Consider the following 19,715-nt stretch of genomic DNA (forward strand, 5'->3'; position numbering starts at 1 on the left):
CTTTCTTTCAAAATTGTCCTCCCTTTTCCACCTTCGTGCATACACATTTTATAATTTGCAGTTTACATTCGTAACCTGTTCATATCTCGAGTATGCAAAGCACGACGGCTAGATAGAGCCGGATTCGCAGCGCAAATTATCGTAAGGTTTCTCCTGTCGTGCTGCCCGTCGCTGCGACTCGGTCGGCCGACCAGCGGAGGTTAGGTTCTCGGATCGGCGCAAGAAACGTCCAGTCGCAGCAGCCGCACGAGTGCATATCTGTTTGTCAGTCGGGAATTGACTGCATGGAGATTTCGCAGAGCACGAGTATTCTTTGAAGAATGGATTCGCCGCCGACTCTGGACACCGTTTACCAAGCTGTGTACTCTTTATATAATAATACAAATCCGGCCGAACCAGGAAAAGCGTCATTATGGCTAGGGGAATTGCAGAGATCGGTAAGCATACACCGTTGTTTTTCAATCGTTGAAATTAATTTTCTCACGATTCTCCTAAGCATAAATGCCCGCGCTGTTATGTCAGTCACGAACGTGCGCGTTTCGTTGCACCTACGGCATCGAGCGAAAGAGTGTATCGAGATAACGTACTCTAACCTTTAGGAGGAACGTCATTATTGTCAGGAAAATGCGTATTTTAACGTATTAATACGTCACGATTGTAATTTATGATAGATATTTATCGATTCTGCTGATTACACTGGGTCATTTTTTCTATTTCAGGCAGTGCGATGAGGTGTGAATGTAGTATTAATTTTATGTCCGTGTACTTCCAGGTGTTCGCATGGAAGATAGCTGATGAAATGTTACATCAAAAACGGAACTTAGAGTCTTGTTATTTTGCGGCACAGACGATGCGCACCAAGATACAGCTCTCCTTTCATGAATTACCCCAAGAGGCCCACGTTTCTTTAAGAGATTCCTTGATGGAACATATATCACAAATCAATGAGCATACCAACTCTGCCATTGTCACTCAGGTCTTTATTCTCAAGCTCTCTCACATAGGTTTCGCATCTCATTACTACATCTTCATGAAATAAAAATACAATAATTGTAGAATTATTTTTGCATTGACCATCAATTGCGCTTACTGCGAATTGTTATGCAGCGTTGATTGACGATCTTGAATTTTTGCTCGCAGTTATGCTTAGCACTAGCGGACCTGGCTCTACAAATGTCCTCGTGGCAGAAACCAGTAGTGGATTTAATTAATAGGTTTGGAACGAGCACCGCAAACTTGTGGCCACTGCTTGAGATAATGACGGTGCTTCCAGAAGAAGTAAACTCGAGATCACTTAGGTTATTGAAGATCACGTATCCATTTAATGCTATAAAAGGCAATAAAAAAATGAAAACTATTCTGTTTGCCTTTACAGATTGGGAGCTAATCACAGGCAGCATGTATTGAATGAACTTAACGCGAGTGCAAATACCGTTACCGAGTTTTTGGTATGTGCGACTGTAATATACGTATCAGCTGTCTTACTTGACGTCTACGATAATATATGAATATTTGTTGCTATGTTATTCAATATTTCATGTACAGTGTAATTACAGAAAATGTGCCTAAAGGACGGCGGAGATAATGTACAAATTCGAGTCACTATTTTGCGGTGTTTTACTAGTTGGATCACTGTTCATGCAATACCGCTCGAAGCTGTACCCACGAGCGACGTGGTTCTTTATGCCTTGCAAGTGAGTGAGTTTGTCTAAAGAATTTTCACGAAATTTTCGATTATCGAACTTATCGAACATCTTTCTGACATCTCTTAGGTCCTTGGCAATCATATGGCTGGTTCACAGCTGCACGAAGCGGCTACCGACTGCATCTGTATAATTTTACAGGCGCTAGGAGAAGATAGCACTACCAATCGCGATAGCGACAACGAATCGAGCATGCAATTGCATCAATTGCAATTGTGTCTTTTCACAAGTGTAATGAATTTAGAACAACCATATCACTTATCTGTTGCGCACGAGGACATGGAAAAGTAAATTGCTTAGTTCATCCAAATGCGTTTGCGACATAAACCTAGTCATTAAATATATTGCAGGTCCATAAATTACTGTCGAATATTCACGGAACTCGCTGAAACGTTTCTGGAAACCATGGTCGCGGGAAGCGAAGATGGAAAGCAGCATTACGCTATAAAGATTTTAGATCTTGTCCTTACATGTGTTGGACATCATGATTATGAGGTATTATCGAAAGTATTTTATATATATATATCTCAATACAATATTGTTAATTAATACGATTTAATGACTGTGCCATTAAATTAACGATTGCGTAATGTTTCTTGTTGAAGGTTGCACAAATCACTTTTAACCTGTGGTACAGGCTATCAGAAATCCTTTATCAAAAAAATAGCCACGATCTTAATGCTGTGTTCCGGCCACACATTGAAAGATTGATCGGTGCCCTCTGCAGGCACTGCCAAATGGAACCAGATCACGTTAGTGTTTAATCAGTGTTTTATCAAATGCATGATACTATCTTACAGTATCAGCAGACTGATAACTTGAGAACTTTATGTATCGATCGACAGTTGGGTCTCGTGGAGGAAGGAGGCGGGGGAGAGGAATTTGCTGACTTCCGAAATCGCGTATCGGAATTGATAAAGGACGTAGTGTTCGTAGTTGGTAGCAGCCACTGTTTCCGACAAATGTTCTCGTCGTTAACGGGAGGACCTGGGCCGCAAGGTCAGCCTGTACATACGCCAACTTGGGATTCAACCGAAGCTGCACTCTTCGTGATGCAAGCGGTGGCGAAGAACATTCTGCCGTACGTTTCTTTTTTTTCTATCGATTATGGAAAGAAAACATTTAGTAACCAATGATGCCGTTTTATGTACAACAGGGAGGAGAATGACGTAGTCCCGAAAGTGGTAGAAGCTATCCTTAACTTACCGGAAAACACACATATAGCCGTACGCTATACTAGTATCCTCCTGTTAGGTGAACTATGTGAATGGATAGATAGACACCCGCAATCATTAGGTAAGCCTGATTATCATCGATTTACGTACATATGTATGCTTCAGCGACCGAGCATTCTGATCCATTTTATTATTTCAGAACCAGTGTTAAATTTCCTCTTAGCGTGTTTAAATCAAAAGGGTTTAGGAAGTGCTGCCTCAGGTGCACTGTTAAGCATATGTACAGCTTGTTCGTTACACATGGCGTCACATTTCTCTGGACTTTTGCAAATAACTCGGTCTCTCGATAATTTCGCCATCAGTAATGATGCAGCGATTGGCCTACTGAAAGGTATTTTGAATTATATTATTTATAATTATATATTTACTTACTTGCTTAATTTTTTTATCTTTGCAGGAGTATCGATAATTTTGGCGAGATTGCCGCACGAGGAAATCGCCGCGGCAATGAGAGAACTGTGCTGCTTTCAAGTTAGTTCTCTGTGGAACCTTCTCATGGATAAAACTCCAATCGAGAGAGGAACAAAGACTGATCCTGTGATATGGCTGGATAGATTAGCTGCTATATTTAAGCATACTAATCCTCCAATTCATGACTCCAATAAACCTCATCCCTGTCAAAGCATAATCAGCGAAGTGAGTCTTAGCAAGAGCTTGTAAATGAAGCTTCCTATGATACGCTGACCACAATTTCTCTCACGTTATTCGTTGTACGTGCCCATAGATTTGGCCCGTGTTGTCAAACGTATGCGAAACATATCAACAGGATGTGAGAATCATGGAGAGATGTTGCCGCTGCATACGCTTCGCAGTGCGTTGCGTGGGTAAACACTCCGCCCATTTGCTCGAGCCGATTGTGAAACAGGTATCAGAATTTCGAGCGGACCAACCATGTCGTTTTCGCCATTCTCATTGACGCGTATCATTTATTTTCGATGCAGATCGTACCGTTATACACGGCGCACCAACATAGTTGCTTCTTGTACCTTGGCTCGATACTGGTGGACGAGTACGCGACCGATTCGGAATGTGTATGGAACCTATTTAATATGCTAGACGCTTTTATTGGTCCCACTTATGCTCTCCTTCAGCAAGAAGACGGCTTGAAGAACCACCCCGACACGGTAGATGATCTGTTCAGGCTATGTGCGAGGTATTGATTTGTATACTGATATAATATTACATATAATGATTAATATTGTCATCTGTTGAGACTTGGATCGCAATATTTAATGCTACTTTTGACAGGTTTCTACAAAGGGCTCCTATCGTTGTACTACATTCTCCTTTTTTTGGGAGTATCGTAGACTGTGCTATAACGGCTTGCAGTTTGGATCACAGAGACGCTAATAGTTCCGTAATGAAATTCTTTTACGATCTTTTACACTGCGGCCGTAGTTACAAGGTAATCTTTTGTAAACTAAAAATAAGATTATTAAAATAAGATTTCTGTTGTGTTAATCAACTATGTTATCTTTCAGGATCGGTCCGATTACACGATACGGCGACAATTCGTACGAAATATATTGTACGAAAAGGGTGAAACATTAGTCACGAAATTACTGCACGCTTCGGTATTCGAGCTGTCGTCTTACATGCTGTCCGATGTGGCGGATGTCATTATAGAACTTACCCGAAGTGACGAAGAAGTAAGATTTACAACTCCGTGTCATGTGTCTTTCGTATCTCGCAAGAAAATTTATTTTCACGTCTTTTATTAGCTCAAATTGGCTCAAATGTCGAACTGGTTGGAACACGCCATCAAAACGATGCCATTGCAAAACGCGAGCGGAGCTCCTACGGCTACGCCCGAACAGTTGTTCGAATTTCACGATACGATTACGAGGTATGGGATACGCCGAATATCATGCTAATGCAAATATAATACCCAATTACTCTGTATATATATATATATATATATATATATATATCTCTTTTTGTTTCAATATACAGGTCAGAGACGCCAAAGACTGTGACACATGCTCTGCGAAATTTTGCACGCCTGTATCGCTGATGCGTTTTAGCATATATACGTATTCTGTTACATTTCCCAAAAAGTACACATCGCGACTATTTCCCAGAGAAATTTGGCAATGCCACCAAGTATAAAAGCCTCCAGAAGAAGATTCCAGGATCCTTTACGTATTCACTATCTGGACTTCACTTATGTTCATACAATGTATTAACGCGTGCTCATCGCACTTGGATAGGCCTTACTTTTGCAAGAATCTAAAAATTCTTTATATTTATTTATATATTTATTTTTAACAGTTTTTTAATAATAAATTTTAATGTACATCTTCCATTTTTATTAAAATAATTCTTTAAGTAATAAATAAGACGTAATTACCGTCGTAAGAAATGTTTATATTGTACCTATTGCTAGGTATAAACATTTAAAGATAGCTGTACATAAGGAGAACGTTTTTAAATTTGTTATATTAATGAAGTACTTTGAACAATTTGATACAGAATATACAAACCTTGTAGCACGTCACGAGTAGTGAATACGCAAAGATCATGAAATCGATACATACACCTATTTTATTTATCCTATTTTATTTATGAATCATTTAAATTATACTGAGTCGTTGTATTTATGCGTGAAGCATTCTGTTATTCATCCGCAAAATTTTATGGTTTTTCTAATTCTTCGACTACTGCTTCAACATAATTTCACTTACTCAGTATAAAACAAATTGAATCGAATTTCTCGAGAAACTGATGCAATTAATAACGTTCGTTCAACTGATAACATGTGGAGCACACTTACTTGAGAATATAAAAACTAAGAGAAAAAAAAGTTTTATTTCAATACTTGAAAATATTAAACTAAAAACTATGGACAATGCACCTGAGAATAACGTAACTTTTGGATTATATGCAGGAATTTTAGTTACGAAAGAAATGCGAAAGATGGTAACGTTCAACATTCATTCGTTGTTGTTTATTTAATATTGCAAGATTTACATTAAAAAAAATTGACCGACAATTACTCGCGCACCAATTTGCATCTCTTAAATATCATAACAAAGAGAATCTTTATAATTGTATCAGTCTATATACGTGAATGCAATTATTCGCATTACATTCGTAGGAAATTTCAGAAATGTATACAAATTTTTCCATATTTGCATATATATAAGGTATATCTCCATAATATGTATCTTAAGTATATTTTAATGACTGTACAATATAAAACACCACATGAGTAGTAAAACATTTAACTGTGTTACTGCATTATGTACGTGGACGGATGTTAATTATACTACCGTTTAATTGTACAAGTACAGAGATAATCGTTATCGTCTAGTTTCACGCTAAATTCTAACATTAAGTGTACAGAGACAGTTTACGTACGGCGAGTATGAGATGTGCCGCTTTCTCTTTGTGGAGTGTTAATGTACAGAGCAGGATAATAGTGCGGGTTAAAGATAAGGAATCATGGAAAACGAAATGTGTACGAGAAGATGTTTGTAACGTATTACTATGTACGATATGATGCATTCTTGTCGAAGCTTGTTCAATCTCGACAGTATTCCTATCGAGTACCGTTCGATGTAGCATTTACGCTGAGCGTTGATCGTCATTTTGTCTCATAGTAATGGTAAACCCTTCACCGGAATCTCGAATAAAGTGATATTTTTTACCGAATTTCTTGCACGCCGCTTTTGCAGCAGTGGATGTCTCGTAGCCCGCGACTGGGTGTGACAGTCGTGATGACAATCTGAAAGAATCAAAGTCATTGGGATCTCGGCGAGAATGACGGAGCGTACGTCTTCGTCGTGCTGCACGGAATCGACTGACACGACGATGCCTCGCACTGATTGCAGATGATATCGGGGACAAAGAGGAATCCTGAAACGACCAGCTGCGCGACCGAGCACCGCTCGTCCAAGTGATTTTGTTTGCAAGGCGAACCGGAGATATTCGACTTGTCCGAAGGGAAGAGGCAAGAACGCGCAGGTGCCACGTGTGGCCATGTGGACTTTCATCTGGCGATATCGCCGCACTGATATACGTGACGCTCTGCACGCGTCACGTAACATTTCTCGAAAAACCCTCGGCTCGAACGAACGATGAATGAAGATCGAATGATGATTGTAGGTAGCAAGAGAAGTCCTGCACGTGTTTGTGGAACTTTACATGGCATTTTATTCTTCTAGTTCAAATTTTCACCTTTCGTTGTTCATATCCGTTTTCAGATCTCAGCTTTATTGAAAAAATTGGCTTATTGGTAAACGGTGAGCTGAGGATTCTTGGAAGGTGATATCGTTGATAGAAAATTCTGATCGTGTATGTACATCCGATTTACAGTATCGCACAAAGTGGCCGTTCCGAGAATTCAATGTGTGCGTCACGTTGGCTGCAGGTTTTGGATGCCTCTTCCTCCGTCAGGGTATTGTCGGCGATCTCGGTGCCTGAGTCACTCGATGGTCGCATTATGAGTCACACGTGGACGGGCCTTATTGGCTAAGGAATTGGTTTCTAACAAAGGAATGTTGTTGTAATCGGCAAGGCTCTGGGCCCTGGCAGGCAGGCGGACAGGCAGACAACCGACCGGTTGATGCGTTCTTCCCGCGCTGCTTTCTCCGCTCACTAGTCGTTCGACAAACTTATCGATGTTTTATAATATTTACAGTATATTACTGTTACATCTGCATTCCATGGTTGCAAATCCTTTCCAAGTACGTGGAGACTCACGTTAAGTCACCAAACTTGAATAATTTCTCGATTAAATTGTCAAACATTTTTCCGTGATACACCCAGATAGCCAAGTCTGCCGAAAGCAGATGATGCCAACTATCTGCTATCAACTATTGCCAGCCAAAAGACAACAAATTTGATACAGAAGTTGTTATTAACGATTAATTCGACAAATTGGTGCCAGAAATGTAACAGAGCTTGCTCGCAAAATCTAAGAACAGATTGGCGGCAGAAACCGAGCAGAATCTGCAAACGTGGCTCGAAGTCGGATTGTCGACAGAAACCGAGCAAGATTTGCGCACGCGGAATCTAACGGCAGATTGGCAGCAGAAACCGAGCAAGATCTGCGCGCGCGGAATCTAACAGCGGATTGGCAGCAGAAACCGAACAGGATCCGCAGTTTTTGACAGTATTCAAATTTACACGGCTATGAATACGTGTTTTCGCTCCGCACCGCTATGCGCTGCACACGTCGAGTTCTTACTCGATGTTAAGATTTAGCCTAACAGTTATATAAGTTAATATACGCGCCTTGGCACGACAATATTAATTTTTCTGAAAATTTTTGCACTTGCGGCACAGAGGCCCCCATGGACAACGTCCATGTAGTTCACGCACGCCACGAGCAATCTGAAGTTCGAAAGCAAAATTCGGACTTCGGATTAGAATAAATTAACAACAAGAGAGAGATTATGCAACGAACTGTCAGAAAGACACATCGAGCCAAATGTACTTTAATTTAACAAACAAACAAATGCGTTCTTTTAACAATTTATAGTGTGTTAAAAGTAAATTCATGCTTTAATATATCGTAAATATGAATGGCCAAAAGCTGCAGATTCTGTTCGGTTTCTGCTGTCAATCTGCCGTCAGATGTTAACAGATCCTGCTCGGTTTCTGCCGCCAATCTGCCGTCGGAGTCTGTTAGCAGGCTCTGCTGGCAGATCACTATCCTAACGCGGACATAACGGATGCCAATTTGCTATCAACTTCTGCAGTAATCTGTTGCCAATCTGCTGGCAGATTGCACACATTTTGCTTACTGGGTAAAGTTGTAAAAACATTTAAACTATTTACATGAGCAGGGATGCCTTAAACAATCAAATAAAATCAGAATAAGAGTAATAAGACTAAAATGATGTAATTAAAAAAAACGCAGCGCGGGAACGCAGTAGAGAAAGAGTCCACGTTTATTAAATTCTCGCTACTCTTCTAGCGGATTCGCTGACAATATTGCGAAAACGTTCTTACTCGAGCGCGTCATAGATTAATCACAAACCGTATGTAGCGTGCGATTACTCACGTCGTCTCGCGACGACAGCATCGGCGACGAGTGTTCCAAGTCTCGTCGCAAGTCGAGTCGAGTGTCCAATGCGTGCGTCGCATGGCCCGTTGGCGCGGTGCGACGACGTCGACTATCGACGCCTACTCGATACGTGCATCATCGTCGTCGGCGTTGTCGTTCATCAATAAAATCCCGCTGGCGGGCATTGACGGCGCGCCGCTACGCGCGTGTCGACGAATCACGCGTACCCGCGTAGCATTACCGCGGTACCATTCACGGCTTTCCACGGCGCGGACGCACGCGTTGCGTGCCGACCTCGATGACGTCCGACGGAAGAGCGGACCGGCGGGAAAGCACGATGGCTAGGTTAGGTTAGGTGGACACAGGTAAGCGAAAATCGGAATCAATGCTTCCCGGAATGTCCGGCTTCCGGCGGTTTCGGAAAACTTTCGCTTACATTAACGTCCCAGAAGGGACCGACATTCCTGATGAAGAAAAGAAAAGACTTTTTATTCGCGCCGAGTAACCTTGAAAGTGCGTTGAGAAACCTTGCGCGTACCCTCTTCTAAATGCTTCCCCGATGATCTTTGCCCGCTCCTCTATTCCTGCCGATGCGGAAGAATGGAGCGCAATCGTGTCCGCACGATTTGGTTTTTATTTGATTAATTGACTAGTTCAAGTAATTAATGAGTACATGCTAATTGTAAATCACGATATCCGCATTTGAGTCAATGCCGGCTACGAATGACTCATGATGACGATCGGCGTCATTGGCGAGTCGTTGACGCATTGCTGACGCATATCGAAACGACGTTAACTCCAGGCGTTAGTAAAGTAATTATTTTTATTAATCCAAACACAGTAAAGCAAAAGATTCGTTCTAAGAATATTTTTACGATGTTAAATTTCATATATTTTTTAATAATTAATAGAAAGTATCTTTTTTGGAAGACGTCAGGATATACCTGACATACAAGGCTTACCTTTGCAAAGGCCAATGCTCCAGTTAAAATGTATATGGGACGGAGTTAAAGATACCGGAAACCAAAATTAGTTTCGTGACGTGCAATTAATTAACATGAAATCCGAATCGTTAAATTTAACCAGTATCGCGTTCCAAAATATCGTCTACGCTTTTATCGCGAGATTATATAGGACGCTCGATAACCCAAATCACGTCCTCCAACATTTGTTCAGCTTGTCAGATATAATTTTTCTTATTTTCCTAAAAACCTAAAGCATGATAACAACGGAAGCGACAATAATGATAACAAAAATCGCTCCTGCGCCCTACTATCCACTTTACACTTTTACGTAAAGAGGTACATACATAGAGGAATTGCATTAAACAAGATTGGTGCCTCCGTTTATTATTAGATATAAGCAATGGAGACGACCATATGTCGCTGGCAGTTAAATCGCGTCCTACAGAACGGCGAAATCGTTTCTCCGGAGGACCCGGGCTCCTCAGAATTTGCGCGATTGCGATGCGGCTGGAGGCCGGCTGGCTGGCTGGCTGGATGCACCCTCTCGCATCGATGCCGATGGGCAGGCAGCGCCGGGTTGCCGGGCAACCAGACGGCCAGACTGCCGTCTGCCGATCGGTCGGGGTGCGGCGGGGTAAGAGACCACGCGTGTCAGACGGCGAGAAAGAAAGAAAGAGAGAGAGAGAGACCGACCGTAGGGCACAGAAGGGCCACGGAGGGGCGGCGGTGGTGGGGACGTGCGCGAAGGGCGCTGGGGGAGGAAGGACCGCCACAAGCGGCCCTCGAGAGCACACAATGAGGGTTGCGTAGGTGGGGGAGGGGACACAGCGCGCGCGCACGCGCGATGGTAGGAGAAAGTGCAGCGCGAGGCGGGGGAGGGAGAGGGGGAAGGGGCAGCGATTCGGCAGGGTCGGAGTGCCAGAGGGTGCACGCGAGGAGAAATGAATGTTCTCCGAAAATGATTTCGGGGTCGGCGACTACTGCGGGCGAATTGTTTTTTCCGACGGGAGTAATCTATGGCCCGCGCTGCTTCGCCTGTCGTCGGGGACGACGGCTCGTCGCCGCGCCGCTTTCGGTTCTCTTGATCTCGCTTCTATTTCGACAACGTTGCACGTAATCAGATTGCTCGTCCAATATCGCGAGCCGCTCTCGGTGGATTTACGAGGCTGAATCGCCGGCCGCTCGCGGTTTCCGCCGCGGACTACTCCGACTAAAGCGGAAAAATGACTTTTTTCTGGGCTGGATAGATGCCTCGTGCCAAGAATCCATTTTATTCGACCGGGTAATTAAATGGAAGGCAGAGGGGCAGATGTAGCAAAAACCGATTTTCGTCGGTTTATTAGCGACATTCGTGGAAATCGATCAGCGCGCTATCGAGAGAGAATTAATTGAATATGGAAATTAAATCTGACGCGTTCAACGTTCTCATTTTACCTCGAGAGAGCGAGCGCTTTACGGACTATTGAGACAGTCAAATGTGTGTAATAAGAGGTCAAATGACGAAAACCAGATGAAGGAATCGAGTTTAAAGTTATCTCCGGGGAAATAAAAGATCCGAAGATACAGTTCGATGTCATTTCCACTGCCCATTTCATAGTAATGCGCAAAAAAGCGCATACCTTCCTCTTCCCCGCGTTTCCTTTCCCCCATTCACCAATAATAAGAAAAGTTTTGTCGCTTGAAACCTCCTTTATTCCTTTAACAAGCTCCTCACGAGTTGTCAATTATCAACGTACACGGTCCCACTCTCTCCCTTTCCCTTTGTTCAAAGCTAAACATTGCTCATGGCGCTTTGTGCACTGCCTGCGGCAGTTCCGCGCTTTCAGCGGCGAGATATCGCGAATGCGGAAGGCAATGTGCAACGTGTAGCGGCTGCAAATAATAAATAAAAACGAAAGGCGTATCCTTCTAACGAGCGACCAGGCGGCGCGGGCGCATGCGGTCGCGCCGTCCCTGGGCCAGTCGGCAACGCGCGATGGAGTGGCGGAATGGACAGGACGCGGGGCGCGGGCGCGCGCGGCCGTCTACGGGGTGTCAGGGGCGGCCGGGCTAGACGAGGCGAGGTCAGTTATCCGCCACGCCCGACGTTGACGCCATCGTTCCGGCGCGGCGCGGCGCGGCGCACTGCATTTTCGGCGCTGCCGCCGCCGCTGCGCCGTCGGCGTATCGCCGCATTGCCAATGTTCCCGTTTTTTTTCCTTCCCACAACCGACCCTCCGCTACGGTCGTCATCCCCGCGGCGATCGTTTCCCGTCTCGTCTCTCCCCCGTTATTTTCCGATTACCAGACTTGAGCTCCGATACCGCGCCGTCGATACTACTTGATCCAGCAAAAGTAGCAGTCGTCGTATCGAATGATAGATACACTTTCGACTGGTATCGCGTATATCAGAGTGCAATCGCGAGACGGAAGGAGGCAGAGACGGCATGTCGATTCGTCCTCCCAATTTTTCATACACCCGCGAGAATGGACGTTTATTTCCTACGAGTGTACAACTTGCGTCCTTTCTTTTTTGGTGTCTATTAAGGTCAGCTTTAGACGATTTGCGATTCGCGACAGGATTCGAGACCAAAAGTCCACCGTGTCAGTCATTCGTGTAACCTTTCGATATTCTTGCATGCCGTTTCACCGAGACTCCCAGACTGCGGTCCTTTTGGAAATCTACCGCAACGCGTGTCACAGCAGTATCGATTCGCCGCACACGTTCCTCTTTATCGCGCGCGATATTTCTGCAGCGCGGAAGACACGTCTTGAGATTCTCGCTAAAGGCCGATACACATCAATGCGTTTCTGGAAAAAATGAATTTAATTCAAGATAATCTGTACCTAGCATATGAACATCCGATGCCCCGAACAATGTAATAACACTTCTTCAGTATAATACACGACGATGGCGGTTTTAATTAACGGAAACGGATCGCCAAGCGTCGAGCTCGGGAAGATTCAGACGAGGCGGAAGGAACGCGAAGCTGCGGCCGGCCGGCTAATCATTAGCCCGGTGACATTAATATCCGATTCGTGCATTTTACGGCGCACCGTTACCCTTGCATCGCATTTACATCACATGCCGCCGGTCCTTTTAAGAGCCAGGTACGCGTCCCATAAAACGACCGGTAATGCTCGCAAAAAGTACGGCATGCGGTTATCTAAGAGCGGAATCGCGCGCGCGTGTCGAACGGCCGGTTTCCGAGCGACCGGATATCACGACCGGCCACGGGCTTCACTGCGCTTTTTTTGTCGTCCGATCTTTATCGCCGGCCGGCCGGTCTAATCGAATAAATCGAACGCAATCATCGTTCAACCGAGACAGTCCCAGACGAGGCGTTTAACTGACGAATCTCCGCAGCGAGTCGCTTACAAGTTCGGGAAGCTTAATCGCGGAAAAAGTCGCCGACATTGCCGGTGTTGCGATAGCCGTGTAAAATTAATGACGTGCAGTGTCTATAAAATTTTTACACAAATTTCATCAACTGTCGAAATCGATTGTAACACTTTTCTCTTTAAGATCATAAGATGTTGATTAATAGTTAGGACTCCGTTGATCGGCATGCGCCACTTTAACCCGTCACCGGGGGAAAGAATGCGTCGCTGAAATCAGGTTTAAATTTCCGGGACACCCTATGTGTACACGATAGTTCTTCCCACTTTCTGTACTCGCCGCTACCGCAATCGAATCGTCGTCTCGTGTCCGTCTGCCGAGGACTCCGTCAGGGTCGTTCCGAAGAGCGAGCATCGTTTCGTGTTGCGATCGCAACCTGCACTCTGGCCCGGAAAAGGAGAAAGAGAGGGGGAGAGAAGCGGCGCTAATGAGACAAAAAGAGGCGAACTATAAATTCGCGAGGCACTGAGGCGCGGCGAAAAGAAACGGAATAAAACCACATCATCTTGCGCTTCTGATTCCCGATATCGCGCACTCCTCCAGCGACGTTTTCGGATGCTTACCGAAAGTGCTTACAGTGCCGGACGACTCAGGAGAACTCGTAGACGCGTTATTAGACGTTAAATATGCAGGCTAGCGATTGCCTTCACGTACAATGTAACGACGTATTACGAATCGCTGGACAGCCCACTCGATATTGCGACGTGGTGGCATACTCCGAGGTCTTTCATCGCGACCGATACCGCAAATGCCGATCTACGACCGTCCGAGTAGAGCATATACGGAGAAATGGAATGTTTGGAACGTATTTATTTTAGTTGCAGGGATCAGCGATCCATTCCGCGTCTCGTAAATCTCTCTTCTCCCATCGAGCAGCAAAAAAGGATGAAAGAAATTCGGGGATTAACATTATGGCTCGTGGGTGGCGCGATACTCGCAGAAAGTTCGCGCGGAGGAGGACGACGAGCAATAAAAATCGTCGCTGGGTAAGTCTGGTCAGTCGCCTTCTCAGCGGGGAGTTTCAGGCTAGACCGGGGAAGGAGGGCTAGGTCGAATCCCGATCTCTCGCTATATGCACTTACGCTATATAGGATCTTTTCTTTTCTTTTTCTCCGTAGAACGGATCCCGCAGCGCCTAGCAACTTTTGCGAAAACATCGGTCGCCTCTCTTTCTAGCTGGCTGCCTTGGCGTCCCTTCTAAATATTTTACTTTACCGGGAATGCCTCGGATGCATTTTTTCGCATTTCGTTACGGTGACAAGACTATTCCATATTCGCACGCTGAGCACGTGATAAATACCTTAACGTCCAGGCGCTTCTTAAATATTGAGTGCACAGCTTACGAGAAACCTTTGAAAACCGAAATTGCATTGGCATTTTGACATCTCCGAACAGAGAACATGAAAATAACTGCGGATGAATCGCATTGTGAAAAATTACAGAGTCCGTCTGAAAGAATTAACGAAGTAGTAACAATGAACGTAGCGTGCCGGGGATTTCTTCCATTTTCAACGCTGTATAATTATAGACTTCCAAGGACGCCAGACGAGTCGTTGAAATTAACATGTGGGAATCCTCGCGGGCTTTGACTTTCGTTGCAACGGGTTCGTCGGCTTCCTATTCGAATTCACGTGGTTCGTGTGTAAAACTCGTCACGCGTTTAAAATAGCACACGAGTGTCTTCCCGACGAGACATCAATGTAATTGCTAATTCGCGAATCACCGTCCCGCAAACGTTCGAGGCGAGACGGAGGAACGTTCGGAAAACGCATTTCGCTTTACGCTTTTACGTATCATCACAGTTGGTTCGCTCGTGTCGTCAGTGCGCTCGAGAGTTCACGTACACTTCTCTTTCTCGCTATACGCACGCCGGTTTTGTCCACGAGTGTGGAAACGAGTGCACGACGACGACGACGTTTCGCACACCGACCGCGACGCAGCGGCGAACGCGTGGGGTTCAAAGGCAAACGTGGTCATTACGCTCAGCTGCACGACAAATTAAGCGGACAAAGGTCCGCGTACTTGACTTTGGATTCCGCCACCGACGACGGGCGAGAACGGCCGTTAGGGGTGTACTCCAAACACGCGAGTTGCTTTATTTCCTCTTTCCTCGGGGACTACCGGACGTCGCTGAATCTCATCGGATCTCTCCATTGGAATCTCGCGTTCTTCGTCGAACCTCGTGACCCAAGCGTAATCTAAAATTAGAATAATTTTGGATACTTTCGCATCGAAACTTCTCGCTTCATGAGCAGAACTTGATCTTTAAGACGTAATGACCGGCACGGTGTTTCCAAGGAACACAGAGTTCGGCGGAGAGCCTATAATTAGGCGATACGGGCGCGGTGATCAATAGATACGGGCCTGCGGATGGTAAAGCACCCCTGCTGTCCCCGCCCTCCGACCGTCCGTCCGTCCATCCGTCGGTCCAACAACCAACCACCCGGCCCTCACCGCATCTCCCATCTGCCTCGGTACGTTATTGGCACCGGCTGATGGCCGACGCGAATTCGCTATAGTCGTCCTGAGGGAAAGACGAGAGCAAAAATGCGAAAGGGGAGGGAGGGAGCGGAGGAGACGGACGGCGGAGTCGAACGGTCAATCGTTTCGTATGTTACACCATATATATGGCCACAAGATGGCAAGATGGAAAAGATAACTCGGAGCAGACAGCAAACATTGTCCAAAAGAGCTCAATCGTAGGAATAAAAAATAAAGAAAACGGAAAGTTAAATTTGTTCGCAAGTTAATTTCGTCCTTTGTCTTCGTGCAATCTCGCATCCAGGACCGGTTCACGTGAAGCGATTCTTGGGTTGGATATTGTTGAGCGAATCAATGATAACGCGGAATGAGCTGACTGCGATCGGGTGCTTACGCGACGCCGAATTGAGTCGTCGAGATCTGCAGCGGGAGATAGGACCGCGCGCGAGACGGGCGAAGGGCTGTAAGCAGATGCTCGAGTACCTTGCTTCGCCGCGCATCAGCATCCGATACACCTGGTAAATGCCGAGCGAATAATCAGCCAATCTGGCGGCGAGGTTTACACTTCGCCGCTTACCGTCTGATCAATAGGACGATTCTCTCGAAACCAATTCGCGAGCGCGAGGCAGTCAAACGTGCAGGAATCGGGTTCAGGAATCGTTCGCCGAGGATACGCTCCAGTATCTAGGTCCTCGAACAGTTGGACGACGAATCTGCCAAGTCGCAAGTGGATTGTTCTCGAGCTTGACTCGAACTCGTCTCCTCCGCGTTTACGCTAGAACACTCGGGTAATTTGTCCGTGGCCGCTGACAACGTCGACGTTCGTAACGGCTGCAAAGGGTCAACATTTCTGCGACGATTTTATCACCCCTGCGCGTGGAGGGAGAGAACGGGAGCAGACTTGGCGTGTCGCGGCGCGGAAGTGGACACGGTCCGCGTTTGATCGGTCGCCAGATCGGGCTGATATAAAATTTCCATTTGGGTCGGCGGTCCGGGTCCGATTGTGTGTCGATTATCGATCGTATGCGGCATACCGCACAACCGGCGGTTCAGCCACGCGAGAGGCTATGTGCCTTCGCAAATTAGTCTCCATGCGGGCGGTAGCAAAAAGAATCTCGTCCGAAAGAAGAGAGAAATTGGTCTACCGTAAACCCTCTTTTCTTCGTTCCGCGATGAAGAATATTCCGTGAAAGCTCTTTAACGCTAATAAAGTAGATGCAAAGTGAAGAGAAATGCTTGCCGATCGATCTAATATTTTATGCTGTGATTCCGCGGTCCCCCCACCCTCGTCGTTAACTTATTGCTCGTGAACTACCCTTGTCCTGGCTTGGCCTCAATCGCGATATGCGCGATATAGTTCTAGGTCGGATATAGCTCACGCGGACGAGTCGACGAGTGCTCGTCGGTATTAAAATTTCAAACGCACGTTGTATGCCCGCACTTCTACAGGCCGGATGTATAAATAGCGCGTGTCTATAAGCGAGGAAAATCGAGCGGGAGGGGGTAACGCCTCCGGTAACTCTCAACGGACTCGCTCGTCATAGAGACTTTGTATTTGCTCCTTCCTTTAATAGCTCGTGCCGAGAGATCGCGTGTGAACAGCGCGAATCGGGGCGAATCGGCGCGAATCGCGATGTCGCGTGTCCACCGCGTGATTGATGATGTCAGCGCGATGATAATCGCGCCAGACATTGAGAGCGCAAGTGCGGCGGCCGATTCGCACGGCAGCAAGCAAATCTCGATGGCAGAAGGGACGGTTGGCGAACCGTTCGCTCGCCGGGTGAAGAACCCAATCTCCTCGCTCGTTCTCCTCCCCCCTTTCCCCGTACTTGCCCTCCTCCCACTCGATCACTGCCACGTATCTCTTCGACGTCTGCGACTCCACTCGACTGTCCCTGTCTCGTCCCTCGCCGCGACGTCTCTTTCTCTTCCCTTCCGTCGCTACTCCCTGCTGTTCCGCCGTCAACCGTCCCGCGTAGGTTCCGCGTAGCTCCTTTCGCCCTTTTCACTCGACTCTCCGCGATTCTGCCGCTACAGTTCGTACGCGTCAAACTATTCACCATCTGGTTTCTCGAATCGTCCAGTCGGTTAACTGGCCAACGAAATTACATCCACCTCGCTCTTTCTCGCCGTCTCTGCTCTTTCTTTCCGCTCCTGTTCTCGTCTCTTCCAATTTCGCAGTGTCGCGCGACGAGCGATTCTGTACATATCCGACAGATCGCCATTAAATTCCCGATAACGAGCGATACACCCGAGAATTTAATTTCGCGCCGCTGCAGCTGTTCGAGCCCATTAAATACTATCAATCCTCCGCGATTCGGAACACGGTCCCGATCACGTCGTGCGGGAGTGAAAACGCGCGGGCACGGGGAACCGGGCGAAATTTCTGCAGCTTCATCGCGTACTTTTTATTGGTCGAATTTTCGTATCGATCGTATGCGGACTTTTGATTTCCCTAGAGCTCTCGCCGACCCGTCGGAAAATATCCCGATGACGCTTCCGTTGCTTTTATCATTCATCTATGTGCGAGCGTGCTGTGTCATAGCGAGGATCATGTGCACATGAGTACGTATGTACATAGAACTATCAGCTTTCTTTCATTGTTGGAAGAGAGAGAGAGAGAGAGATACAATAATTATTACTGGCTTTTGTCCTTTGTTTAAATCTTTTTTTGTAATGCAAAAACTTGATTATATATTTGTGCGAAAAGAGCTTAAAAAAGCCTCCGCACGAGATGTAATAGCGGATTAAAGAGGCAGCCGTGCATCGCGGAGAGTGCACGCATGTGATTATCGTCGTCCTCCTGCACTATCTTTTGTAAGTCATTGACGTGCCTCTTAACTGGTCTCGAAGATTTCCTCGGACCATGTAGCAGCGCGGAAGCACGTAACGGTCCGAGTATCAGACTCGTACGTACAAACGGCAAAGCTGATGGTAGACCGCCGGTGGTGTACATAAACGGAATATATGCTGAAGCAGATATTTTTATCACTGTCGTCAGGCATTTCGTGGACAAACTTGCTTGGAGCACTTTCCGATACGATTGCTATCGCGAGATTACTGCTGCGCATTGCTGCGTCACCTGCGACGGGCAACGAAATAGGCGAAGGGAAGAATGTTACGCACAATCGTCACTTGTTACGTCACAAAACATCGATCTGAATTACTGCAATTAGAAGGATTCGGACGAGTACGTTCCGTAAATCTTCGAGCCCGAAGAGCGACGATCGCGATCGCGACCTCCGGGAGGGTGCTGGAATTTATTTGATCGCCGATCATTCCGCCCCGCGTGCAAATAAACGGAGAGCTCGTCGGACGTCTCGTTAGGGACGCTGAGCAGAGGCGAGTAGAGACCGGGGATCGGGAGGATCCTCTTTGTGCCCGGGCACTCTCTCGGATGCATAACTAAAATCGTCAAGAGTTTATCGGCCGTCTTGTTAACGGACGGCCGACGCGGCGGGAAGTCGACGGAGATGGGGGGACGGAGGAGACCGATGTTCTTGGCTCTAAATGCAACGCTTAAAGTACCCGCCCCCGTACCCTTTGACGTCGAGGGCCTTTATAACGTTCCTCGCATATTATCAGTCACATTTGCATTCGACTTTGTCTCGTGCTTCTTTCTCGCTCTCCTTCGCGGAGGCTCGCGTTCTCCCCGGTGCCGAAAGAGGGGCCCGTTGCGCGCGTCCCCGCTCCTCTCTCTCCCTCTCGGGAACAATATCGATCGCGAAAACGTGTCGCGTCGCTCTCGCGTACGTTAGAGTCCGCAGCCGGCCGCAGGACACGAAGGTGGTGGCGCCGGGACGCCTGTCCGCCTGCAGTTGCACAAGATCGCGTAACAACGTTGACGACGCGCGTGCACCCGCATGTACGACCTGCGCGACAGAATCGCCGTTGGATCCCGATAGTATCGAGCCGTACATGGTTTCGCGACGCCGCTCG

At 46.5% G+C, this 19,715-nt stretch overlaps 1 protein-coding gene across 2 annotated transcripts; it reads left to right on the forward strand.

Moving 5' to 3' along the window:
* The first annotated feature begins 16 nt into the window (after positions 1-16).
* On the forward strand, positions 17-6,592 carry LOC105283202 (transportin-3). Of its 2 annotated transcripts, XM_011345790.2 has the most exons (18): positions 17-437; positions 773-976; positions 1,141-1,298; positions 1,376-1,448; positions 1,557-1,694; positions 1,773-1,990; positions 2,054-2,198; positions 2,309-2,455; positions 2,549-2,784; positions 2,860-2,999; positions 3,078-3,269; positions 3,336-3,574; positions 3,663-3,803; positions 3,880-4,091; positions 4,187-4,343; positions 4,420-4,587; positions 4,660-4,784; positions 4,892-6,592. In XM_011345790.2, exons 1-18 carry the CDS (start codon positions 321-323, stop codon positions 4,950-4,952), a joined length of 2,871 nt encoding a protein of 956 aa, XP_011344092.1. In that variant the 5' UTR covers positions 17-320; the 3' UTR covers positions 4,953-6,592. The 2 variants fall into 2 exon arrangements, with proteins under 2 accessions (XP_011344092.1, XP_011344093.1); XM_011345791.2 differs by lacking the exons at positions 17-437; positions 773-976; positions 1,141-1,298 and having other exon boundaries at positions 1,546-1,694.
* The last annotated feature ends 13,123 nt before the right edge of the window (positions 6,593-19,715 follow it).

This window comes from Ooceraea biroi, chromosome 3 (assembly GCF_003672135.1).
Source record: "Ooceraea biroi isolate clonal line C1 chromosome 3, Obir_v5.4, whole genome shotgun sequence".
NCBI lineage: Eukaryota > Metazoa > Arthropoda > Insecta > Hymenoptera > Formicidae > Ooceraea > Ooceraea biroi.

What these genes read in the sequence shown, in the direction of transcription:
- LOC105283202 (XM_011345790.2), top strand. Translation starts at nt 321, where the DNA reads ATGGATTCGCCGCCGACTCTGGACACCGTTTACCAAGCTGTGTACTCT. An exon ending in ATACCGTTACCGAGTTTTTG is followed by an intron (nt 1,449 to 1,556) that starts GTATGTGCGACT and finishes GTGTAATTACAG; the next exon opens with AAAATGTGCCTAAAGGACGG. An exon ending in TGGTTCTTTATGCCTTGCAA is followed by an intron (nt 1,695 to 1,772) that starts GTGAGTGAGTTT and finishes GACATCTCTTAG; the next exon opens with GTCCTTGGCAATCATATGGC.